The sequence below is a fragment of the Cuculus canorus genome, chromosome 10, assembly GCF_017976375.1.
Source record: "Cuculus canorus isolate bCucCan1 chromosome 10, bCucCan1.pri, whole genome shotgun sequence".
Taxonomy (NCBI): domain Eukaryota; kingdom Metazoa; phylum Chordata; class Aves; order Cuculiformes; family Cuculidae; genus Cuculus; species Cuculus canorus.
The window spans coordinates 19,417,479-19,438,089 of record NC_071410.1 but is presented as its reverse complement, the minus strand read 5'-3'; the positions used below and the strand labels follow the sequence as shown (position 1 = coordinate 19,438,089).

General features: G+C 40.7%; 1 protein-coding gene across 2 annotated transcripts in view; it reads right to left on the bottom strand.

The window, feature by feature from the left end:
* COL4A6 (collagen type IV alpha 6 chain) overlaps positions 1-20,611 on the bottom strand; it is a 133,082-nt gene that overhangs the window by 71,404 nt on the left and 41,067 nt on the right. For both annotated transcript variants that reach the window (XM_054075522.1, XM_054075523.1), the window contains one exon: positions 18,427-18,510. In XM_054075522.1, coding sequence (XP_053931497.1) covers positions 18,427-18,510 — 84 coding nt within the window. The remainder of the gene's footprint in view (positions 1-18,426; positions 18,511-20,611) is intronic.

Below are 20,611 nucleotides of genomic sequence, written 5' to 3'. Positions count from 1 at the left end.
CTTGGGGATTATTTTAAGAAAAAAGAAGCAAGACAGGCAGAAAGTAAACTATTTACACTGGTATGTATCTTGAACGCAGCTAGTCAGCCTCCTGGGGATGGGCATTTGCCACTCAAGAAGGCAGGTTTTCACTCAGTTTCTAAAGTCAGGCCAGAAACACATTACAAACTTATCAGGAACCGCACGTCCCTTTTTATTAACAGAATTCCTATCCTCAAAAAGGAGCAGGCTCTTCTCTTAAACAGTCACAGAAACATTAAATACTTTTCCAAAGTAACTTTTGCCAGGCCCTCTAAGAATTTTATGGCCATAGTCAGAAGCTCCAAACGTAATCCCTATTAACATAGCTGGCTACCAAGATAAGAATTGCAGCTGTACTATTAACAAAGTGGAAACTGGTCACTGTTTTCTTTTCAGTCCCTTCAGAAATATCAAACAGAGAACTATGATAGTTGTATGTGCTCACGTACTGACTAGGCAGAGCCAGTTGTACTAGATGCTTTCCAATGTATAACAAAAAAGTGATTTAAAAGATCTTACAGACAAGAGTTTCAGGCATCAAGTCAAATATGTTTAATCTATTAGGCTTTACTCATAAGTAACCCCAAAGTACAAAGAACCAAATGCTGAGTTCCTGCTTAAAGCATAACTGCAAAAAAAATCATTATGAATATGCCAGACGGTTCTTATCAGAGGTAAGTCAGTATTCCTCAAGGATCTTTATTTTTGTTTGTCACAGTTATTTGTTTCTATGTCCAGTTAAAACAGAGGAAATTTAATTAAGTGCAGGATTATTTAACGAGGATGTTATTTTTTAAAATGAAACACACTCCCACTTCAATTTCCTTTGTGCCAAGAGATGCATTTACTGAAAAAGTGTAAGATAGAGGAAAAGAAAAGGAATTGAAGACTATTTAAACTGCATTTTCCTTCGCGGACCTTGAAACATTGAAACTTCAATGAAACGGATACAACAAGCACAGAAGTCATAAAGACATTTTACAAAATAACATTAAAAATCCTCAACTCATTTTGCAAGGCAAAGGAAACCACTTTTAAATGCTTCTCCTGATATGGCACTGCAATATTCACAGCCTGGGAACACAGCAGAACTGTGCTGCTCAAAGAGGAGGTCTGGAAAAGATCAGATATCTGACGGTTTCAAAGAAGCTCGTTGCACAAGATGGACAGACCATTCAAGCTTCATCACCCTTGAGAGACACATAGCTTGCTTTTTCTTTCTCTCCGGGGTAAACTACGTTGTGATACTGTAAGACATGAAAAACCCCAATTTTGCTTCTTTCTCCTTGCCCATTCCTGCCTGTCCATCTGCTGAAGAGAAAATCTTCACCTCTAAAGCAACTGAACTGATTGAAAGTTCAACATCAGGAACTTGTGTGTGTTTCTAGTAGCTGGCTCACAGAGCTGTTCCTGAAGCCTCCTCCAAGGCTAATGCCCCGCACTGGAACTCAGTGAAGTATGACACATCTACCCAGCACGGTCACAAGCATCATTTGCAAAATAAATTGAGTCTTCATTCTGCAAAGGAGACTGGGTTTACAGAAAGGCACTTGCAACACTCTGTACTACTCACACAGCTTCTTTTAAAAGAAAGTGAAAAAAAATACCTTGCGAGGCATTTCTCTTGAAACCCCTTCCCTTATGCAAAATCCACATAAAATGGCCCACATAAATATCTGTTTGAGCAGTCATTCTTAGAAGCCTGAAAGCAATTTGCTTTAAAGGTTTGGAAAGTAAAATCGTGGCTTCCTCACGGCTGATGGGAAATCCCTCAGTAACACCAATGAAAGCCAGCTTTTCTCTTCAGTATAGACTGAAGGTTCATCATACCAGTAACAACAAAAACATGTGAGAGCACCAAGGCACTGCTTACAGCAGATATCCTGTTATCAAATCAAATAAATCTAGAGACATCTAAATGTGGTACACCTGCGATATGCTCATGCAAGAAAAAATAAAGTAGACTATGCAGCTACATTAACACTTTGAAGGAAACCCTGGCTGCTTTCTGTTGCCCGGCGTATAAAACAAAACCACTGGAAGCAGAACTACCATTCACTAAAATGTTCTCAGGAGTTAACGCACATTCCAGCTGATAAAAAAGAAGGGAATGGTTAGAACAGATTAGTTCAGGTTTTAGTCCTGATGTTGGAAAAACAAGTGAACTTTAATTACTTCACTGCTCTGGAAAAAGTCTGGAGATAACACTTATGTCATTTATTGTTTCAAGAGAAAACATTAAATCTTAGGAAAATTTCCTTTAATGTCCCAGGAACACTGATCCAAGCCTACAAGGAACCACCGGGTGTCCCGTTGCTAGTTTTGTAATACTTTTGGATTTACAGCTCAAGTGCAGCTGGAGTTATACAGGGAACGACCACCTGCTGCCTTGATTTTGCATGCAGACTTTATTTATTTATTTTGAATTTGCTGTGAGACAGACTGGGCTATATTTCCAATGCTAAGGATATTCCAAAGGTTAATACCCTCAGAAAAACATTTTGTACTGTTGGGAAGACATGCTCTAATTGAAATGAGACAAGAACAACTTCTTCTGCTATCTTCTTTTTCACGTGTCTCTGAGTTTGGACAGGAAATCTATTCCAGAAGAATTCATTAACTATTTTCAGAGGTCTCTTAGTAAGGAGTACAGAGTGCTAACTTCTTAGCGTTTTATTCCAAAATCATTAAGTCACCTACTTTCTTGAAAACGCTGTTGAGTAAGTAAAAGATTTCTTAACGAAAACCTGGGAAAACATAAAACTAAAGTAATTCTCACAGAGAGAAAGCACTTTGGAGCACCAAGTGCCTCCTACTGTTTGTATGTTCGTAACAGCCCTGCACTGCAGGAGTTCCCCATCTCTGCCGGGACCCTCAGTTAATAGTCATTACAACAGAAGAAATGCCACACCACCATCACGTAGGTATTCTGAACAGCCAACACAGTCAGTAAGTATCAAGGAAAATCAAGCTTCACAAAGAAGAAACAAAGCCTGCTTAAAAATTTATTAGAAGATACCTATTATCTATATTTTTCTTATACTAATATCCTAATTTACATTCCAGCTATTCACAAAGTGTGATTCATGATGACAGAGGAACCAGTCCTCAATATATGAGTGGAACTAAATTGAAGTGTTTCAATGAAAAGATTACTGATAACATGCACTGTGATTCACAGGAAGGGCTGCGGGTAAGCATTACTGCACCAGTCCAAATAATTGGGAGCTGGGATGCTGTACCTTTCCCAGGAAGTATCTGTCAAAGCGTACAAGCTGTAACTTATGCTCTTTTGAGAGTGATGTCATTGTTCATCGGTTCAAACCAGCCACCACTGCAGTTAAGGGTTCCACTTACAAATAATAAATTTATTATAAACAAATAAATCCCCCCTATACTGAACAGGATTATTTAAGAATCTTGCAACTATAGGGAGACAGGACACCCAGATTCAAGACATTTCTTTGGTTTTATGATCTACTCTCATTATGTCTAACATACAGACATAGCCTGAAAATATGCTGTATCATAGAATCATAGAATAGTTTGGGTTGGAAGGGACCTTAAAGATCATCCAATTCCATCTAGTTTCTGTATAAAGTGACTTGGCCTTGCAGAGCATAAACTCTGGATGTATACTCAGAGCTTACTGTTCTTTTACACCAAGTGTAGTAGTTTGCAGCAAACAGCTATGGTAAGAATATCTTGTCTGATGAGAAGACGAGGCTGAGGGGAAACCTTTTTGCTCTCTACAACTACCTGAAAGGAGGTTGCAGAGAAGAGGGTGCTGGGCTCTTCTCCCAAGTGACAGGTGATAGGACAAGGGGGAATGGCCTCAAGCTGCACCGGGGGAGGGTCAGACTGCATATCAGAAGAAAATTTTTCACAGAAAGGGTCATGGGGCACTGGCAGAGGCTGCCTGGGAGGGGGTGGAGTCACCATCCCCGGAGAGATTTAAAAAAAAAGTTGTGCATCGTTTCCACTCTATTTATTATGCATTAAATGCAGACGTTCTTAAATTACTTTGACTTTTTGTTTATTAGTTTTGCTAATACACTGCTGTTTTTAAATAACAACAAAAAGCAAGCTTCCAAAAATCATCCATTATTCATTTGGCATTTGTAACCAGGCTACATTTTAGACTACTAAACTGTTCCTTTTTCCAAACCAAATAACTGGATAACTGGTGCAACTCAAGTATCCCTTTCTTGTTGCTGTTTGCACCTTCCCTCCAACTTTTCTATGTCAGCAATTCTGCAGAAGGTCAAACAGTATGAAATACGTCACCTGTAAAATCAGCTTAACATTAGATAGTTGTGAAAACACACCTGTTCTATCTAATGGATTTATGACTTATTGGAGAGCAACAGCTAAAATGTCTCTAATAAACAGCTTAGAAGAAGGAGACTGGTTCACACCTGATTTTTCCTCCTGTTTTTTCAGAATTAGGTTGAGGGGAAAGTTGCTACTCTTCTTTCTTTATCTTGCTTTTTCAACACCTGAGAATCTCGGGAATCTTTCATATAAAAAGATCTTTTATTAGACACTGCCCTCAGCAACGCTGCACTCTCAATTCATGCATACAAGCTCAGAATCCACCATCCCTCCTACTTCTACTTTATCTTTAAGGGCTATGTGCTCCGTCATTTTATAGCTATTTTTATAAAATTGATGCTTATACCCAGATCTTTAGCCAGACCATTCTGTATCCTGCACACTGTTTATTCATCTTATTCCCACTAGGTCCTGGTATTTGGATGCTCCTTTATTCCTTCAAAATAAAGCCATCGTTTCCTCTGCTTTCTCGTCAAATCTCCTCCATAAGATGCCCATCGTGATAACAATGCGCAGTTTTCCTTTCTTTCATATTCTTCATCAAGTGTTTAGAAAGTCAGCCCTGACATCTTCCAGGATACCAGCAAGCATTCATGCTCCTCATTCACAAGGAAACAGTCTCTCCGCGTTCTCCTTGCCTATCATTCATTAACAAGCTACAGCTTATTTGTACCAATCTCACATTTACTCTAACAATCTTTTGTAATGTTGATGAAGCTTAGTCTATGACTAAGATATTCTTTGTTTCCCAAAATCACTGGCCTTTTTTTCACTTCTTGGATGATCTGCAAACTGTTCCTTCATTTTTCCATGTAATTCCCACCTACTCCCAGACAAAACAGCCTATTGAGGATGTCACACTCCAGAATCTTCAAGATGATTCTAAGCAATAAAAAGTAATTTTGAAATGAAGTCTTTTGGCACCAAGAATGCATACATGGTGTTCTGATTGAGACTCCCTTTCTTGTTTTTTTTCCTTCTTCTATCACCTTTTCCAGACTCAGAGAATGCCTGGTTGTTTCCATGAAAGGCACAAGTGGCGTTATATACCAAAATCAAAAAGCAGTAGCCTACAGTTAGTTATTTCACAGGTCCTACCCTTTTTTGCTGTAAATACACGTGTCCTTTTCTCTTCTGAAGCAAGGACACTCTCTCGTAACAGCTGTTCAACCTCACTCACCACAGAAAGATGAGAAATGTTGGGATGTTCTCCTGTCTTCTGAAATCTATGATTTCCTATCAGGTAAAGCTGCAATTCACACCAAAATTACTGCATATTTTTCCCCCAAAACACAGGGATGCACAGCTAGCCTGGAGGACCCATGCATTTGGCTTTGCTTCCACCTAATTGGCACTAAAGCCTCTTTTATCACCACAAACACAGTTTTGCCTGGTTAACCACCTTCATTGTTTGCTCTGTCCGGCTGTGGGCTTCATGACTGGCGTACTTCCTGCCTATCTGTTGCCTAATTAAGTTTGCTTTGTAGTAATCCCTGCTGTCGACTGTTCTCCTGGCTCATGAATTGGCTCCTAGTCTGCCAAATCTCAGAACTGGGCCTTGCTCACACATTGGTTCTGTGATCCTTCTGTTTCTGAGAGGCTGACTTACTCAAGAGATCACACTGAAAATCTGTCACACCTTTCATTTTTTGCCAATGGAAGCTCTTTCAAACAGACTCTTATTTCTGCAAAGGGCACCTCTTCTCATTTTAAGAAGCTTAAAAACCAATGCGTACCAGGAATATTCTTAAACAATCACACTTAAGTAGAAGATGCACAACTTTAGGGATGGAGTGAGAGGAAAGAGGTAGGAAGATGAGGTATTAAGAGAATTTAACCTGGAGAAAAAGGCTACTAAGACACAGTCTGAATGGCAAATCCCATACACAAATGGCATACAACGTGATGGAAGAAAGTGGCAATATTGGTTAATTTTAAGGCAGAACAGAAGTTATTTCTTCTTGTCTGTTAACTACTTGGCCAGGAAGGGCAAAGTCTTGTACCATTTCTCAGATATAAGAAGGCATTAATCACCTCTTTTCAACTGAGACATCATTGCAGGAATCATCAAACAGAATCCTACAGCTTTTGTTAAGCAAAACCCCAACTAGATATTCATATGTTCCAAAGACTCATGTTAACATCTGCTTTTCCTGCCCTGAGCAGGACACGAGAGATTTTATCTTCCTACAGGAATTCTTAGTTGTCTTTCTGACTAAAAGGTGAAGATAGATAACAATTTTAAGAATATTTACAATCCTTCACCTCCTGTGAACAAATGAACAAACAAGAGAAACAAAGGGTTGATGTTAGTCCTGCTCTAAGGAGTTATACAGCAAGTATAACATCACAGATCTGTCTAACACTCCATTCTATAGCCAAAAGGACTTCATTTTTATAGAGAAAAAAAATTGGATATGGAGATGTTTTTACTCTCCAGTATTTAGCAAGCTGTGGGGGGGACATCAGGGAGATGTTACTAGGAAGCTTGTTGAACTCTCTGGTTTGTCCATATGGATCAAGTCTGTAGCACAACTTGTCATTTTCGGTCTTGGAGAAAGTGCCACAGATACAAAGCTAGAACAGAAGGCCAGTCGTGGCAAGGCTCCAAAGTGGGAGGGAGGAGGCTAGTCTGGTTTTGTCTTTCCACCTGTGTACATGCATAAAAGGAAATCTGCAGGAGTGATGGCATTGGCTTCAAGAGGAACAGTACTATACTCACCCAGATTACTAATGGTAGCCATGGCAGCTTGTGTTATATAAACAAGAAATTATAGAGTATCTATTCCCAGGGCAACATGCCCGCGCTCTCAGCTCAAAATGCCAGCATCATGGTTTACTGTGTCTTCAGATGCAGAGGAGACCAATACAAGCGAACTCATCAGTGATGTTAGGATCGGTGGCAGCCTAGGCTGCAGTGATCGTGCACTGCTGGAGTTCAAGGTCCAGAGGGATATGAGACAGGTGAGGAGTAAAGTCAGGACACTAAATTTCAGGAAAGCAGACTTCCAGCTCTTCAAAGAATTACTCAGTAGGACCTTCTGAGACATGGTCCTCTGAGACAAGGAAGCGGAACTGAGCTGGAAAATATTTAGGGAACCTATCCACAGGGCGCAGGAGTGCTCAGTCCCCGTATATGGAAAATCAGGCAGGAAAGGGAAGAGATCGGTGCGGCTGAGTCGAGACCTGTTGGTTAAACTAAAAAAGAAGGAACTGCCCAGGCAGTGCAAGCAGGGACAGGGAACCTGGGACATGTATAGAAACGCTGCCCAGTTGTGTAGGGATGAAGTCAGGAAGGCCAAGGCCCAGCTGGAGCTGAGCTTGGCAAGGGAAGTAAAGACCATCAAGAAGGGCTTTTACAGGTTCATCAATCAAAAGTGGAAGATTAAAGAGAAAGTACCCCCACTGACGACTGGAAATGGAGATCGTAGATCAACAGATGAGGAAAAGGCTGAGGTACTCAACAACTTTTTTTGCCTCAGACTTCACTGATAACTGCTCTCATTGCCTCTCCTGAGTCATGGGACAGCAAGATGGCGACCAGGGGAGTAGACCCCCTCCCACAGTAGAGGAGGATCAGGTTTGCAAACAGCTGAGGAACCTGAATACAAAGTCCATGGGACCATCATGTTCCAGCAGTCCTGGCTGACTGGGGAAGTTCCACTAGACTGGAGGCTGGCTGATGTTATACCCATCTACAAGAAGTGTCAGAGGGAGGACCAAGAAACTACAGGCCTGTCCATCTGACCTCAGTGCCGGGGAAGGCCATGGAATAGATGATCTTGAGTGCTATCATGAAGCACATGCAAGAGAACCTGGTGATCAGGCCCAGTCAACATGGGTTTACAAAAGGCAGATCTTGCCAAACTAACCTGATCGCCTTCTATGACAAAGTGACTCGACTACTGGATGGGGGGAAAGGCTGCGGATGTAGTCTTCTTGGACTTCGGTAAAGCCTTTGACACAGTTTCTCACAGCACTCTGCTTCAGAAAGTGTCTGCCTCTGGCCTGGATGGGCGCACACTCTCCTGGGTTGAAAACTGGTTGGATGAGCGGGCCCAGGGAGTGGTGCTCAATGGAGTTAACTCCAGATGGAGGCCAGTCACAAGTGGGGTTCCTCAGGGCTCGGTATTGGGTCCAGCCCAGTTCAATGTCTTTATCAATGACCTGGATGAAGGCATTGAGTGCACCCTCAGCAAGTTTGCAGACGACATTAAGCTGTGTGGAAGCGTGGATCTGCTGGAGGGTAGGGAGGCTCTTCAAAAGGATCTGAACAGTCTGGACCGCTGGGCTGAGACCAATGGCATGAGGTTTAACAAGGCCAAATGCCGGGTCCTGCACTTGGGGCACAACAACCCTATGCAGTGCTACAAACTAGGAGAAGTCTGGCTAGAAAGCTGCCTGGGGGAGGAGGACCTGGGGGTGTTGGTTGACAGCCGCCTGAATACGAGCCAGCAGTGTGCCCAGGTGGCCAAGAAGGCCAATGGCATCTTGGCTTGTATCAGAAACAGTATTACCAGCAGGTCCAGGGAGGCTATTCTGCTCCTGTACTCGGCACTGGTGAGACCGTACCTTGAGTACTGTGTTCAGTTCTGGGCCCCTCACCACAAGAAGGATGCTGAGGCTCGGGAGCGTGTCCAGAGAAGAGCAATGAAGCTGGTGAGGGGGCTGGAGAACAAGTCTTATGAGGAGCAGCTGAGGGAACTGGGGTTATTTAACCTTGAGAAGAAGAGGCTGAGGGGAGACCTTATTGCCTTCTATAAGTACCTGAAAGGAGGTTGTGGAGAGGAGGGAGCTGGCCTCTTCTCCCAAGTGACAGGGGACAGGACAAGGGGGAATAGCCTGAAGCTAGGATGTCAATGATAATAACAATGAGATTGAGTGCATGCTCAGCAAGTTTGCAGATGACACCAAACTGAGTGGTGTATTTGCCACACCAGAGGGACGGGATGTCATCCAGAGGGACCTGGACAGACTGGAGAAGTGGGGCTGTGGGAACCTCAGGAGGTTCAACAAGTCTGAGTGTAAGGTCCTGCACCTGGGTCAGGGTGATGTCCGTTTTCAGCACACGATGGGGGGATGACATGCTTCAGAGCAGTCCTGCAGAGAAGGACTTGGGGGTGCTGGTCAATGAGAAGCTCAACATGAGCCAGCAATGTGCACTCACAGCCCAGAAGGCCAACCGTATTCTGGGCTGCGTCAAAAGAAGTGTGGTCAGCAGGGTGAGGGAGGGGATTCTGCCCCTCTATTTCTCTCTTGTGAGACCTCACCCGGAATACTGTGTCCAGTTCTGGAATCCTCAACATAAGAAGGAAATGGAGCTGTTGGAATGGGTCCAGAGGAGGGCTACAAAGATGATTGGAGGGCTGGAGCACCTTCCCTACGAGGACAGGCTGAGAGAGTTGAATCTGTTCAGCCTGGACAAGAGAAGGCTCATACAAGATCTTATAGTGACCTTCAAGTACCTGAAGGGGGCCTACAGGAAAGCTGGAGAGTGTCTGTTCACAAAGGCCTGTGGGGATAGGATGAGGGGGAACGGGTACAAACTGGAGAGGGGCAGATTTAGACTAGACATTAGGAAGAATTTCTTCACCATGAGAGTGGTGAGACACTGGCCCAGGTTGCCCAGGGAAGGTGTGGCTGCCCCATCCCTGGAGGTGTTCAAGGCCAGGTTGGATGGGGTCTTGATCTAGTGGGATGTCCCTGCCCATGGCAGGGGGATTGGAACTAGATGATCTTCAAGGTCCCTTCTAACCCTAACTCTACTATGATGCTGTGATACTATGACATATCATGGCAGAGCAATCTGACTCTGCCACCAACTGACCGTGTGACTTTCAGTAGTCATCTCAGCTTAAACCCACACCAGCAACACCTCACTTCTGAGAAGCTCAGCTTCAAAAAAAAAAGAGATGTTTTTTCAGGATAGGAAGGAGAAGCAGAAAAGACAGTCACTTGGTACAGCGAAACTATACAACTTCCTGAGCTAGGACAACACACAGCATTATAGGATGCAGCATAAAGCTTTTTAAACACTCCATTTGCTCCAACAACACTGGGGAAGACTTCAAAATCGAGTTACAACTCGTATAAAGCACAATTACTTGAACAATGACAGATACTTCTTTGCTAGGCTTTTCCAAGCCATCTGGAAGCGCTCTATGGGGCACAGTTTGAGGACCCACGTTCTGCTTGGTTTCAAAAGTAAACAGAGGCCCCCACTGCAATTACAAAATATGCTGCCCTTGCAGGAAGATATAGAAACAGTTTCAGGTCACAGAGTCACCTCAGCCACCCTGGTGATACAGCAATGCTACGGTTTCTAGTTAGTTTCCAAAGCTGGGAAAATCTTAATGGGATATGTTTCCTAGAATATTTTTAGCCTCATTTGGTGCACACGTTCTTTCAGTCAAAATGCAAAAATAGTCATGGAAACATGATTTGCTACCAGAGACTCGTTGGTTAGCCTGCCTAAATACAGTTGTTCACCGTTACTGAATTCTACAACATCTCTAAGTAAGGTAAGATGAGCGCCTGTCTCTCCAAGAAGTCTTCACAAATGTACTAGAGATCATGAAAGATGATGTAAAACCGTACATAGGAACAGGTTTGGTCTTGATACTTGTTGCATAAAGGATACTTTCAAGTGCAATAAGATCTGTTTTATTTATGTTGTTTAGTCAGTATATGGTGTGGTTCTCATTAGAGGGCTAGGCTGAACATATTTAGGTTGGGTCAGGAGGACATGTACAATAATTGCTTAATGCTGCATTTGGCAAAGTCAGTTTTACTACTTAAAAAAAATATCTTGGCAGCTGTTAAAAAAGCAGCTGGCACGTAAGTTGTTTGACTTAACTATTACCTCATTTTCTCTCAAAATATTGCCAAAACGTCTTAATGACAGTGAACAGATGGTCAACATTTTTCAACATTATAGATAATCCTCTTTCCAAACAAAATGATGGCATTTTATTTGTTTAACCAGTGTAGGATTTGGACAAGAATTAGACATCATTTACATATATTCCATGACCAGTTTTTTACTAAGGGTGAAAGTACTGCAATATTGTCAAAACTGCACAACAACAATATAATCTAAAACAAAGTATAGCTCTTATATTCACATTTGGAGAAAGGTCTGGTTGCCAGTTGACTGCTTGTGCTCAGAAGCCTCAGTAGAGAACAGCCAGCCTGCCTTCCTAAGTTGTGATGCACGTTCAGTTATGCTGCAGTCAGTTCACCTTAAGAGTTCAACCTAAGACATCAACAGGCTGCCCAGGGAGGCAGATTGAGTCACCTCCCCTGGAGGTGTTTAACGGACGGGTGGATGAGGTGCTGAGGGGCATGGTTTAGGGAGTGTTACGAATGGCTGGACTCGATGACCCAGTGGATCCCTTCCAAACTAGTGATTCTATGATCACACGATCAGCTGGTATAGAAAGAAGGATGACGAGAGAAACTGGGCAGGCTGATGAAGTCTCTTACATGAAGTAGACATATGCAAAAGTCCAAGATCTTCCAACTTCGGATATGACTAAAAGACGATTAAAAGACACAAAGAGACGAAACACTGAAAAGCAAGACAGGACGATAGTTTATAAGCAGTATTTCCAGACACCAGTCAGAAAGGAGACTACAGATTCTTCTGCTGCAGCCAGAAGAAAGTGACATGAATTATCAATGTGTACACAGGAAGGAAGAGCGGAGTTGGACACACTGTACAGGATGACTGAAATTGGTTATAAACTCGCAGGAAGAGTCAAGTCAAGGATGGCATCTAACCTGATTGACTGACTGAGAAGATGCTGGTGTTGACCACAGCAAAGTGAAAAGGAGGAAAAGGAGGATTCGGTTAAAAACAGGACATTGGCTTCTGGCACTGCTGCACCTAAGGTGACAAAGACATTTTTAAGGACACTTGTACAGGTCTGGTGGGACATACAGCTGAAGGCAGAGATAGAAAAGGAAAACAACTCATTCTATTGAGATAGTAAATGAATAAATAGAAAAAATAGAAGACAGGAACTATGAAAGACAATGCAGGGAAAAGTACTGAGGCCTAGCATAGGTACCAGATCTGATCCCCCCTCATGGCTTAGATACAAGATTTTAATATAGTATTTTCAGGGAAACCTAGGGTGGTAGCTGGACTGGAGGTTGTCTACAATGTAAGTGGAAAGGAAGAACGTAAAACAACAGTTGCAGAAGCCTGGAGGTGAAATAAGGTATTATGGCAAAACATATATGCAGTCTAGTTCAAACTTTTGGATTCTTCTGCTTCAGGAAAAGATAATTGTGTGTACCTATTCTAAGAGGAAGGATCCTTTGGTTGTAGGTAACAAGGAGCAAAAGCCACAAAGCGTGGCTTCACAGATGGTTTAAACTGGATGATGAAGAACTCACTCTAGAATTAAGCTGCCATTCATTCTACCTGAACTATCCAGCCTTCTTGTCCGAACTTACACTTACTATAGAACTGATTCCATGTTCCCATACATGTACTGTCTTACTTGACCAAGCTTACATATGTCACAAGAAACAACGATTATGACCACTGTTACGTGGCAAAAATTTTTCCAGAACTTTTATAAGGCAACGATTCCTCCTTCTCTTGGATGTGAAAAGACCTTTATAAAAATAACTATATAATGATGTCAGTATTACTTCTATCAGTCTGATTATCTACAGTTAGTACGCTAAGACAACGTTTAGAACTTGTCATATCTTGGCATTGTCAGTTTAAAGGAAATGTCAACATCCCATAGTCTAGTTTGATTTTAAGTGGTTTGGTGGGACAGCCTACGGGCCATGGATATCAAAAGCCGCATCACTGTGTCTGACAATGCTTGTCAAGCCAGAGAGCAGGAAGCTACTTAGAGAGAAGTCTGAACCAACAGCTTCAGAGAATTTTGTTTCCAGCAAATATGTTTATGCAAAATAATTCTGCAAGAAAAATTCATTCTGTTGAGTTGACACTTTCAAAGAAATTTGTGTTTCATCAGGAAATCCCTGAACTTTTCCAATTAGAGTGTTTAACCAGCCAAAATAGAATTCAAACATTATCTAGAAATACAAGCTGTAATTATTACTATTTCATAGCAAAGAAATGTCAACCAATCTTCAACTAATTATCACAAGAAAGGCACTTTGTATACCCAGTATTAAGTTGAGGGGATTAGTTTTAGACAAAAGTTAATCTAAGATATCTTGCCAATGGGACATTAGTTTATGTTAGATAACAATTAGATTAAATCATCCAAGTTCTAACCTCAGGTTATGCTGTTCAGTGCTTGGGTCTTAGGGATCTGTCTGTCTTTTCTAGCTTGTTTGATCTGCAGTAATTCTATCAAAAACTCTTTGATTGCCCACAGATAATTTACACTACATTTGCTACCATCATTCTAGCTTCAGAGAAAAACTGTGGAATCTCATGTATCTCTGGGTACTCTAGCGTTTAATTGAGATGGTGACTGCATTTTTTTATCAAAACCTCTCAATCTTACTCAATCCCTTCTACTTACTGTGCATTCCTTCACATTGCAGTGTAGTCTTGGAGTACACAAACAGGATTTCTTTACCATGAGGCTAGGCCAGGAGACAGGCTACACAGGATACCTGATGCACTCCAGTGGCCTTCTTGGCATCAGACTCAATTTAGTGCAGTGTCCATTATGTCTCCCAGAACCAATTGCCTCATTCTACACATACACTCCTTTCCAACCACACTACAAAGAGCCTCAGTGAGGATTTTTGCTGAGATGGGAAAGAGGCTCTAAAATGCCATTAACAGTTTTCTAATTGATCATATGATCATATTTTAATGGGCTTTACAGAACACATGATGCGTAAGAAATGCATGCATTTTTCAACAAGATCACATATGACGGGAAAGTATGAAATACAATTGGTAACATCAATTTCTTCCAATTTACAGCAATTTTAAGCTGTAAACAGCACCTTGGACAGTCTCTGTTGAGTAACTGTGAAACCTTGGAAACAATTTCTATATTTTTTCCTTCTTTTTTTTTGGTGGGATAGATGAGGACAGGACTTAGATGGAATGAAAAAATGAAAGATTACACCAGCTGAAGAGCTCTAGCAGATATTAAGCAAAGTTTAAAACAAGACCTTACATTGTTATAATTTCCAATGTAAGTGAACAGGCATCAGGATAAGACACACGTGCAACAAGGACTGTGTCTGCTAGTTTATCTTTGTGGGTGTTTGAAAGTAGATGACAGAGTCTTAAAACAAAAAAGCCAACACTATCACAAACAAATGCAAAATGAGCTGCAGAGATGAAATGGTGCAGGTTGTCTACTGTTTAGTGCTTCCTGATCCTCTGCAAATAAGGAAAATGCCCTCCTGGTCACTGTCGACTTCTCTGCAGAGCGTTTCTTAGTGAGACAGACACCAATACAGCATGATGTTTTCAAACAGCATTATCCCTGCCTATAAACTGTGGATCAAATAGTGAGAAAGTAAAGTGAAAATCAATTTTTTAGAAACCATAATTTCTTCAGACAGTACCCAAAATGCTCTAGCTCACCTCCATTGGAATGATACCTATTAGAAATCCACCCTTTTGCTAGATAGAGACTAGCATCAGAATTTACGTTCACTTCCTCATTCACATTCTGATGTACTGTGGTTGCTTTTTCCACCTTCCTTTCCACCTTCCTATGGTTGCCAACCTATGGTTGCCAACCTATGGTTGCCTTTTCCACCTTCCACCTTGAGCTTTGTAGTTCAATATAAATTGCTTTCTCTACCCATCAGTTGTTGTTCTGAAAGAGGACTGTACGTAAGACTTGTATGTAGAACTGGATTCAACAAGTGTAAGTTTGTGTTCAGACTGTCTCCCATCCCAAAAGACTCACACACCAAGGTACACTTGGGTACTTCCACAAACACAGCAGACTTCCTTTTAAAATTGCCTCGTTGTGCTGGTTTGATAGGTGGTATCTCAGCTGGAGAGAAGAACAGGAAGAAGGACACAGAGATACAGAAGTCCCACACATTCATCTAGAGACTCCAGCTGTGGGCAGGGGCTCTCATTCTTTGTGATGCTATCTGACATCTTCTTTGCACAGCATTATGTTAGATTTCACACTAAAGTCAGTATAAGTTCTAACAACACAGTTTAGGGGAACCGAACAACCATATCCAAAATCCCGAGATTTACAACTGGCCAAAATCAGATCTCCAGAAAAGGTCTTAGTTGGGAACTTTCAGTGAAGGTAACACCTCTGCACGAAGAACTGGACTTCAGCACAAATCACCGGACTGTTACCCACAAATCTTTACAAGACAAGAACTGATAAGAGGAGAGAATGGCTGCAAGATGGCCTAGGAGTTTTGCTGCTGAATTAGATAGAGTTAGGTTTTTCATTAACTTATCGTTAGATACAAGGACCAATTCCAAATCACTGGTTAAGATGAAGGATACTTCCACAACAGGTTTCTTCTTGTGTAGGCTTTGTAGTAAATCGGATCACACTAAACTTCACTGAATGCCCTAAAACGGGTACCAGCTAGCGTTGCAACTTTTCAAAGTTAATGCAAGCCATTGGAACAACTAGTAGACATGAAATATTGCTCTTGTACGAGCTGTGTCTTATCATTCTGTTAGAAGATCTCCCCAAGTGGCTGCTAGACAAACACTGTCCCACCCTTCCTTCTAAAAAGAATCCAAATTTATTCCACAAAAAGCTGACTTTACAGAGATCAATCTTCTACCAAGCCCTGTCTTAAAAATAAGAAAGTTATACTTGGGTTTTTTTTAAATCTTTCACATGTAATAACAGTCTACAGCAAAAGTAGTAACATGGGGTCACAGGGATCCTACATACCTACAGCCCATTTCTAGAAATATCTTTCACTAATCAGACAGTGGGTCTTTTTTACACTTTTGACATTTTTATTGCCTAAATAATTTTTTTTAAAGTATCTGGTCAGAAACAAGTTTATCACAGCTTGATCTGATCAGAAGCACACTCAAGGAGTAGGACATTTAAGGACACTGTCTATATTATTTTCATTGAGCTGTCAGCTTATTACTTTCCTTGTGCTTTTTAGCTATTACTTTCTTTTAAAAAGAAAGCTTAGCTTTATTCTGTTCTGGTTAATTGTGCAAAATTGACAGCTGAAACATTTCTTTAAAAAAAATATAGATTCGGGGCATTGGCAAAGTCCCATCTCCCATTTGCCTGTTCTGAACTTAAAGGTTTTGCAGCACTGGAGGAAAAGCTAGGCAGGAAGCCAAGGAATTAGCCTCAGGCTGTGCAGTGTCCTCCAAGAAACAAGCTGTGCTGTATTATACATAATCACACCATCCCCTTTCCCTGTTCAGCCAGTCAACTGCTTATCCTCTGGCATGGCAGGACTCCAGTAGCTGCCTGCAATGTCCAAGAAGGTGTCAGCTTGGCTGAGTACGGCTTGATGGAGGTAGTGTTGTAAAAGGGAAAGATTACCTCTTCTAGTAGACAGTTTACTTCATGGAGAGGTCTCAGTAGGATGGAACATGTGTTTAAAGGACTGAAAATGCCTACTGATACAGGTCACACAAGGAACGAGCTAAAAGCCAAATGTGTTCTCAGGTCAGCAATAACAGCCTAAAATCTTTGTGACATCTTAACAAAAGAGATGCCAAGAGCTCAAACTGCAAGGTCAACAGTGTTGTGGCCAGTTCAAACAATCAATTTGATTTCTGTGAATGTAAAGAGACAGAAGAATGATGCTCATTGCTATCTAAAGGCCAAAGCATTTACAGGATGTTGTGTTCCTGAACCAAACTAGGTCTGTCCCTTACTGTATCTCAACACAAAAGGTGTTAAGCAATTGCCTTTAGCTCGTATTCTGAGTTATGTAGAGAACTTCCTTGCAAAGTTCTCCAGATTATCTGTTTAGACATGTTTTCACCCTAGCATGTGATGCTTTGAAAGAATTTTTATACTTCCAGAACAAGCACATCAAATTATCAATTAAGAATTCATGCTCAAGTCTGTCTGCAATTAGGGAAACACTTAAGCCAATGCCGGTGATGATTTCTAAATGGCAATGTTTTCCTAAGTTCAGTCCTAAATTTACCCATACTGTGTCACTGAAATGCACAGGGAAAAAAAGCAGGAGTGTTGGTGTTTAAATAATATTTTTGTCTTCCCTCAGAAAATGACTTTTCAATATGACTTCAGCAAGAACAACTGCTCTAATAAACGAGACAACTAATATTACTTCCCTTCTAGTAAGCACTAGAATAAGCTTCTAAACTAATAAGCACTTCTAAGTTAATTATTCAAGTACCTACAAATGCAGCTCTTTACTCCTTTCATCTTCATATGCAAAATCTGTAAGATTCATTTTGATATGCGACAAAAGAGAGACCTGAAGAGAAATTATTAAGTAACTGGCACCTGGACAAAAATTAATATTGTAATTGAAGGCAGAGTGAAGTCAGCAGCTCTGCATTACCCTAAGACAGGAAATAAACTGTTGCATTAAGATAAAAGTTATAACCCTGTCATACAATCAAAAGAAATGAAAGATTTTTACAGAAAATTTGCTTAAACGTTTGGTTGCTTCATATGCAGACTTCAGAGAGAGGGACTTTAGCTAAACAAAAGACTTTTTCAAAGGGAAATGCTTACATTCATTCAGGGTTTTGTTTCTTCACAAATACCAAAACCAAAACCACTTCCACAAACAAACAGAAATTATTACAGTAAGGACTGGGCAAAATCTGTACTGGAAGTACACAATACTTTGATTTTCCTTTTTAATTGTTGTAATCTTCTTAAAAATCATCTGACTTTTTGGAGCTAGGGCTCAGATCACATAAAGAAATGAGATTCCATTGATGACTCATTGCAAAGCCAGCAATTTGTAAACCTTTAGACCAGCTTTTTAAAACTTGGCCAGGGATATTTGAAATGCAGCTGGTCTTCACCACTCCTCTTGTTTCATGAGGTCAGTAGATTGAGAATTACACATATTAAATTGGGTTTATTTATTTATAAAAAGATTGATAAGAGACAAGTACTAGTTGTACTAGTTAAAAAAAAAAAAACTTACCCGTGACCCCTTCTCTGGAAAACATTTGCATCCAGCACTGCAATCACGGCCCCCACATGGCCCACTGTAAGTCTTCTTCCCACCCTATTTAAGAAAGAAAGAAGAAAATTAAATGTCATACCTATTTGTCAGCTGAAGTTATTCTTTAATTAAAATGCTTTGTTTCAGTACGTTTCACCTAACGTTTTGTCCTATGAATTTGCTGGGAAATAAGCAGCAAAATTTAGTTACATTTTAACTTCTCTATAACGTGGGTGTTTTCAGAATCACCAAATAGATGAGAAAAAGTTCGTTTCTAAATCCTTTGAGGACAAGTGAATTCACAAGGGTGCTGTTCTGCAGGGTGATGATCACTTTCTAGGGCTACCAAACCCCATAAAACTGGATGATGTTTTGAAATACACAGAACACCACTATACCAGGATCACAACCAATTACTAGAACTTGTGCCTCAGCCATCCTGCATACCCAAGTATTCCTACATCAATGAGAACTACTAAGATAAATTTAACTTTGTGATCCTTGCACATTTCTAAGAGCACGAAGCTGTACCCTCTGAGCTGTAAGAAAAGAGAAACTCGTGGATGAGAAGATGTGGTATTTTTAACTAAGAATAGATGCGCAAGGAAGACAGTAGGAAACCACCATGCATTTGGATTTAATTTGAAAATGTATTTTTAATTTTCTGCACTACCATTAGTTAGTTCAAGGATAATATGATATTTGTGTAAATTTGAAGTCTCTATATCATGAATGTTATGCAAAGTGTGACAGTACATGAAAGTCAACTACACAAGTTTAGATTAGGGAGTTTGACCCATTCTCTCCCAACACTCTACAGGCTCAGAATACTGGGCTGTCCAAGCCCTGCAACACCATAACAGTCCGGGAAAAAAGTTTAATTCAGTGTTGCAATTAAGGCATTCACTAAGAACACCCATCTCTAAGGAAATCGCCTCTCACAGCCACATGAGAGCAGGTACAGTCCCTGTGTTTTGGAACTCTGAATAGAATAAACATTGAAGCTCCTCATATCAAGGTGACCAAGCCAAGTGCTAAAACAAGTTCAGACTGGAACTGAATATTTTCTTACTAAACACATTCACAGAAAATATTTTTAAGGCCTTTAAAATTTCCTGACATCTGTCGGCGAGGAACGTGAAAAATGAAAGGCAATTCATGCAAGTTTCTCATGTACTTTTGAACTTCTTTGCAGCAGCTTTCTCAAAAAAAGTAACTACTCCAACATCACTTGATAATTTTTCTGCTAGAGGTAAATAAAAGAACCTCTATAGTTTTTTTTTCACACTGTTTTGCTACATTAAATGCCTCTTTTTAAGGCAGGATAGAATGAATAGATATTAGCAAAAAGCCTTAAATCCAGCCTCCCATACTTCCCTAGCCTGAAGGGAGCATTATCTCTTGCTGCAAAATAGTCATAACAACATTCAAGCAATTCTAAGAGACATCAAGTATAAAAAACCTAAGCAAACAGTAATTGTGCAGACTTTTTTGCAATTTGTTCATACGAGATCCCATTAGATGTGAAGCTTTTGACTACTCCTTAGCATCCTATGCTAGGAGCTAACACAACATTCGCACAGAACAGAGAAAGAGAGATAGGATCACAAGAGAGGAACCGCAACAGGAAACACAACGCAGGCAATTAAGTAAGCTTAATGCAGTAAAGGCAAAAAACAAACAAACAAACAAAACCAAAGTGCACAAAAATTGTATCTAGAGTTTATATGATAGACTGCTAGAGCATCTTCAAACTATCTACTCAGAGAAGGAAGGATCAGCACGAACTTGAGTCTGGAATCTACACTGGCAAGGACTCAGTATATAAAAACTGTCTTAAGAGACACACTGCTGAGTGTGTTTCTGACCACACATATTAAGACTTCAGGATCAGGTTTTAAGAAAACCCAAGAAAGAAGTGCACAAAGACACATCTTGTGCCATTATATGCATATTTTGCAGTGGAAATTTGCTAGCCAATGTATATCTCTATTCCTGACACTTAACCTCACATTTAACCTCTTAGCAGATACCTTTATGGCTCCAGGGAATCGGATTACGACTTCCTAGACATTAATTCCACCTTAAATTCTTCAAAGATTTCAACTTCTAATTACTTTTTTCTCCAGATCGTTCTTTGTTCCAACAGTCGTTTACATGAACC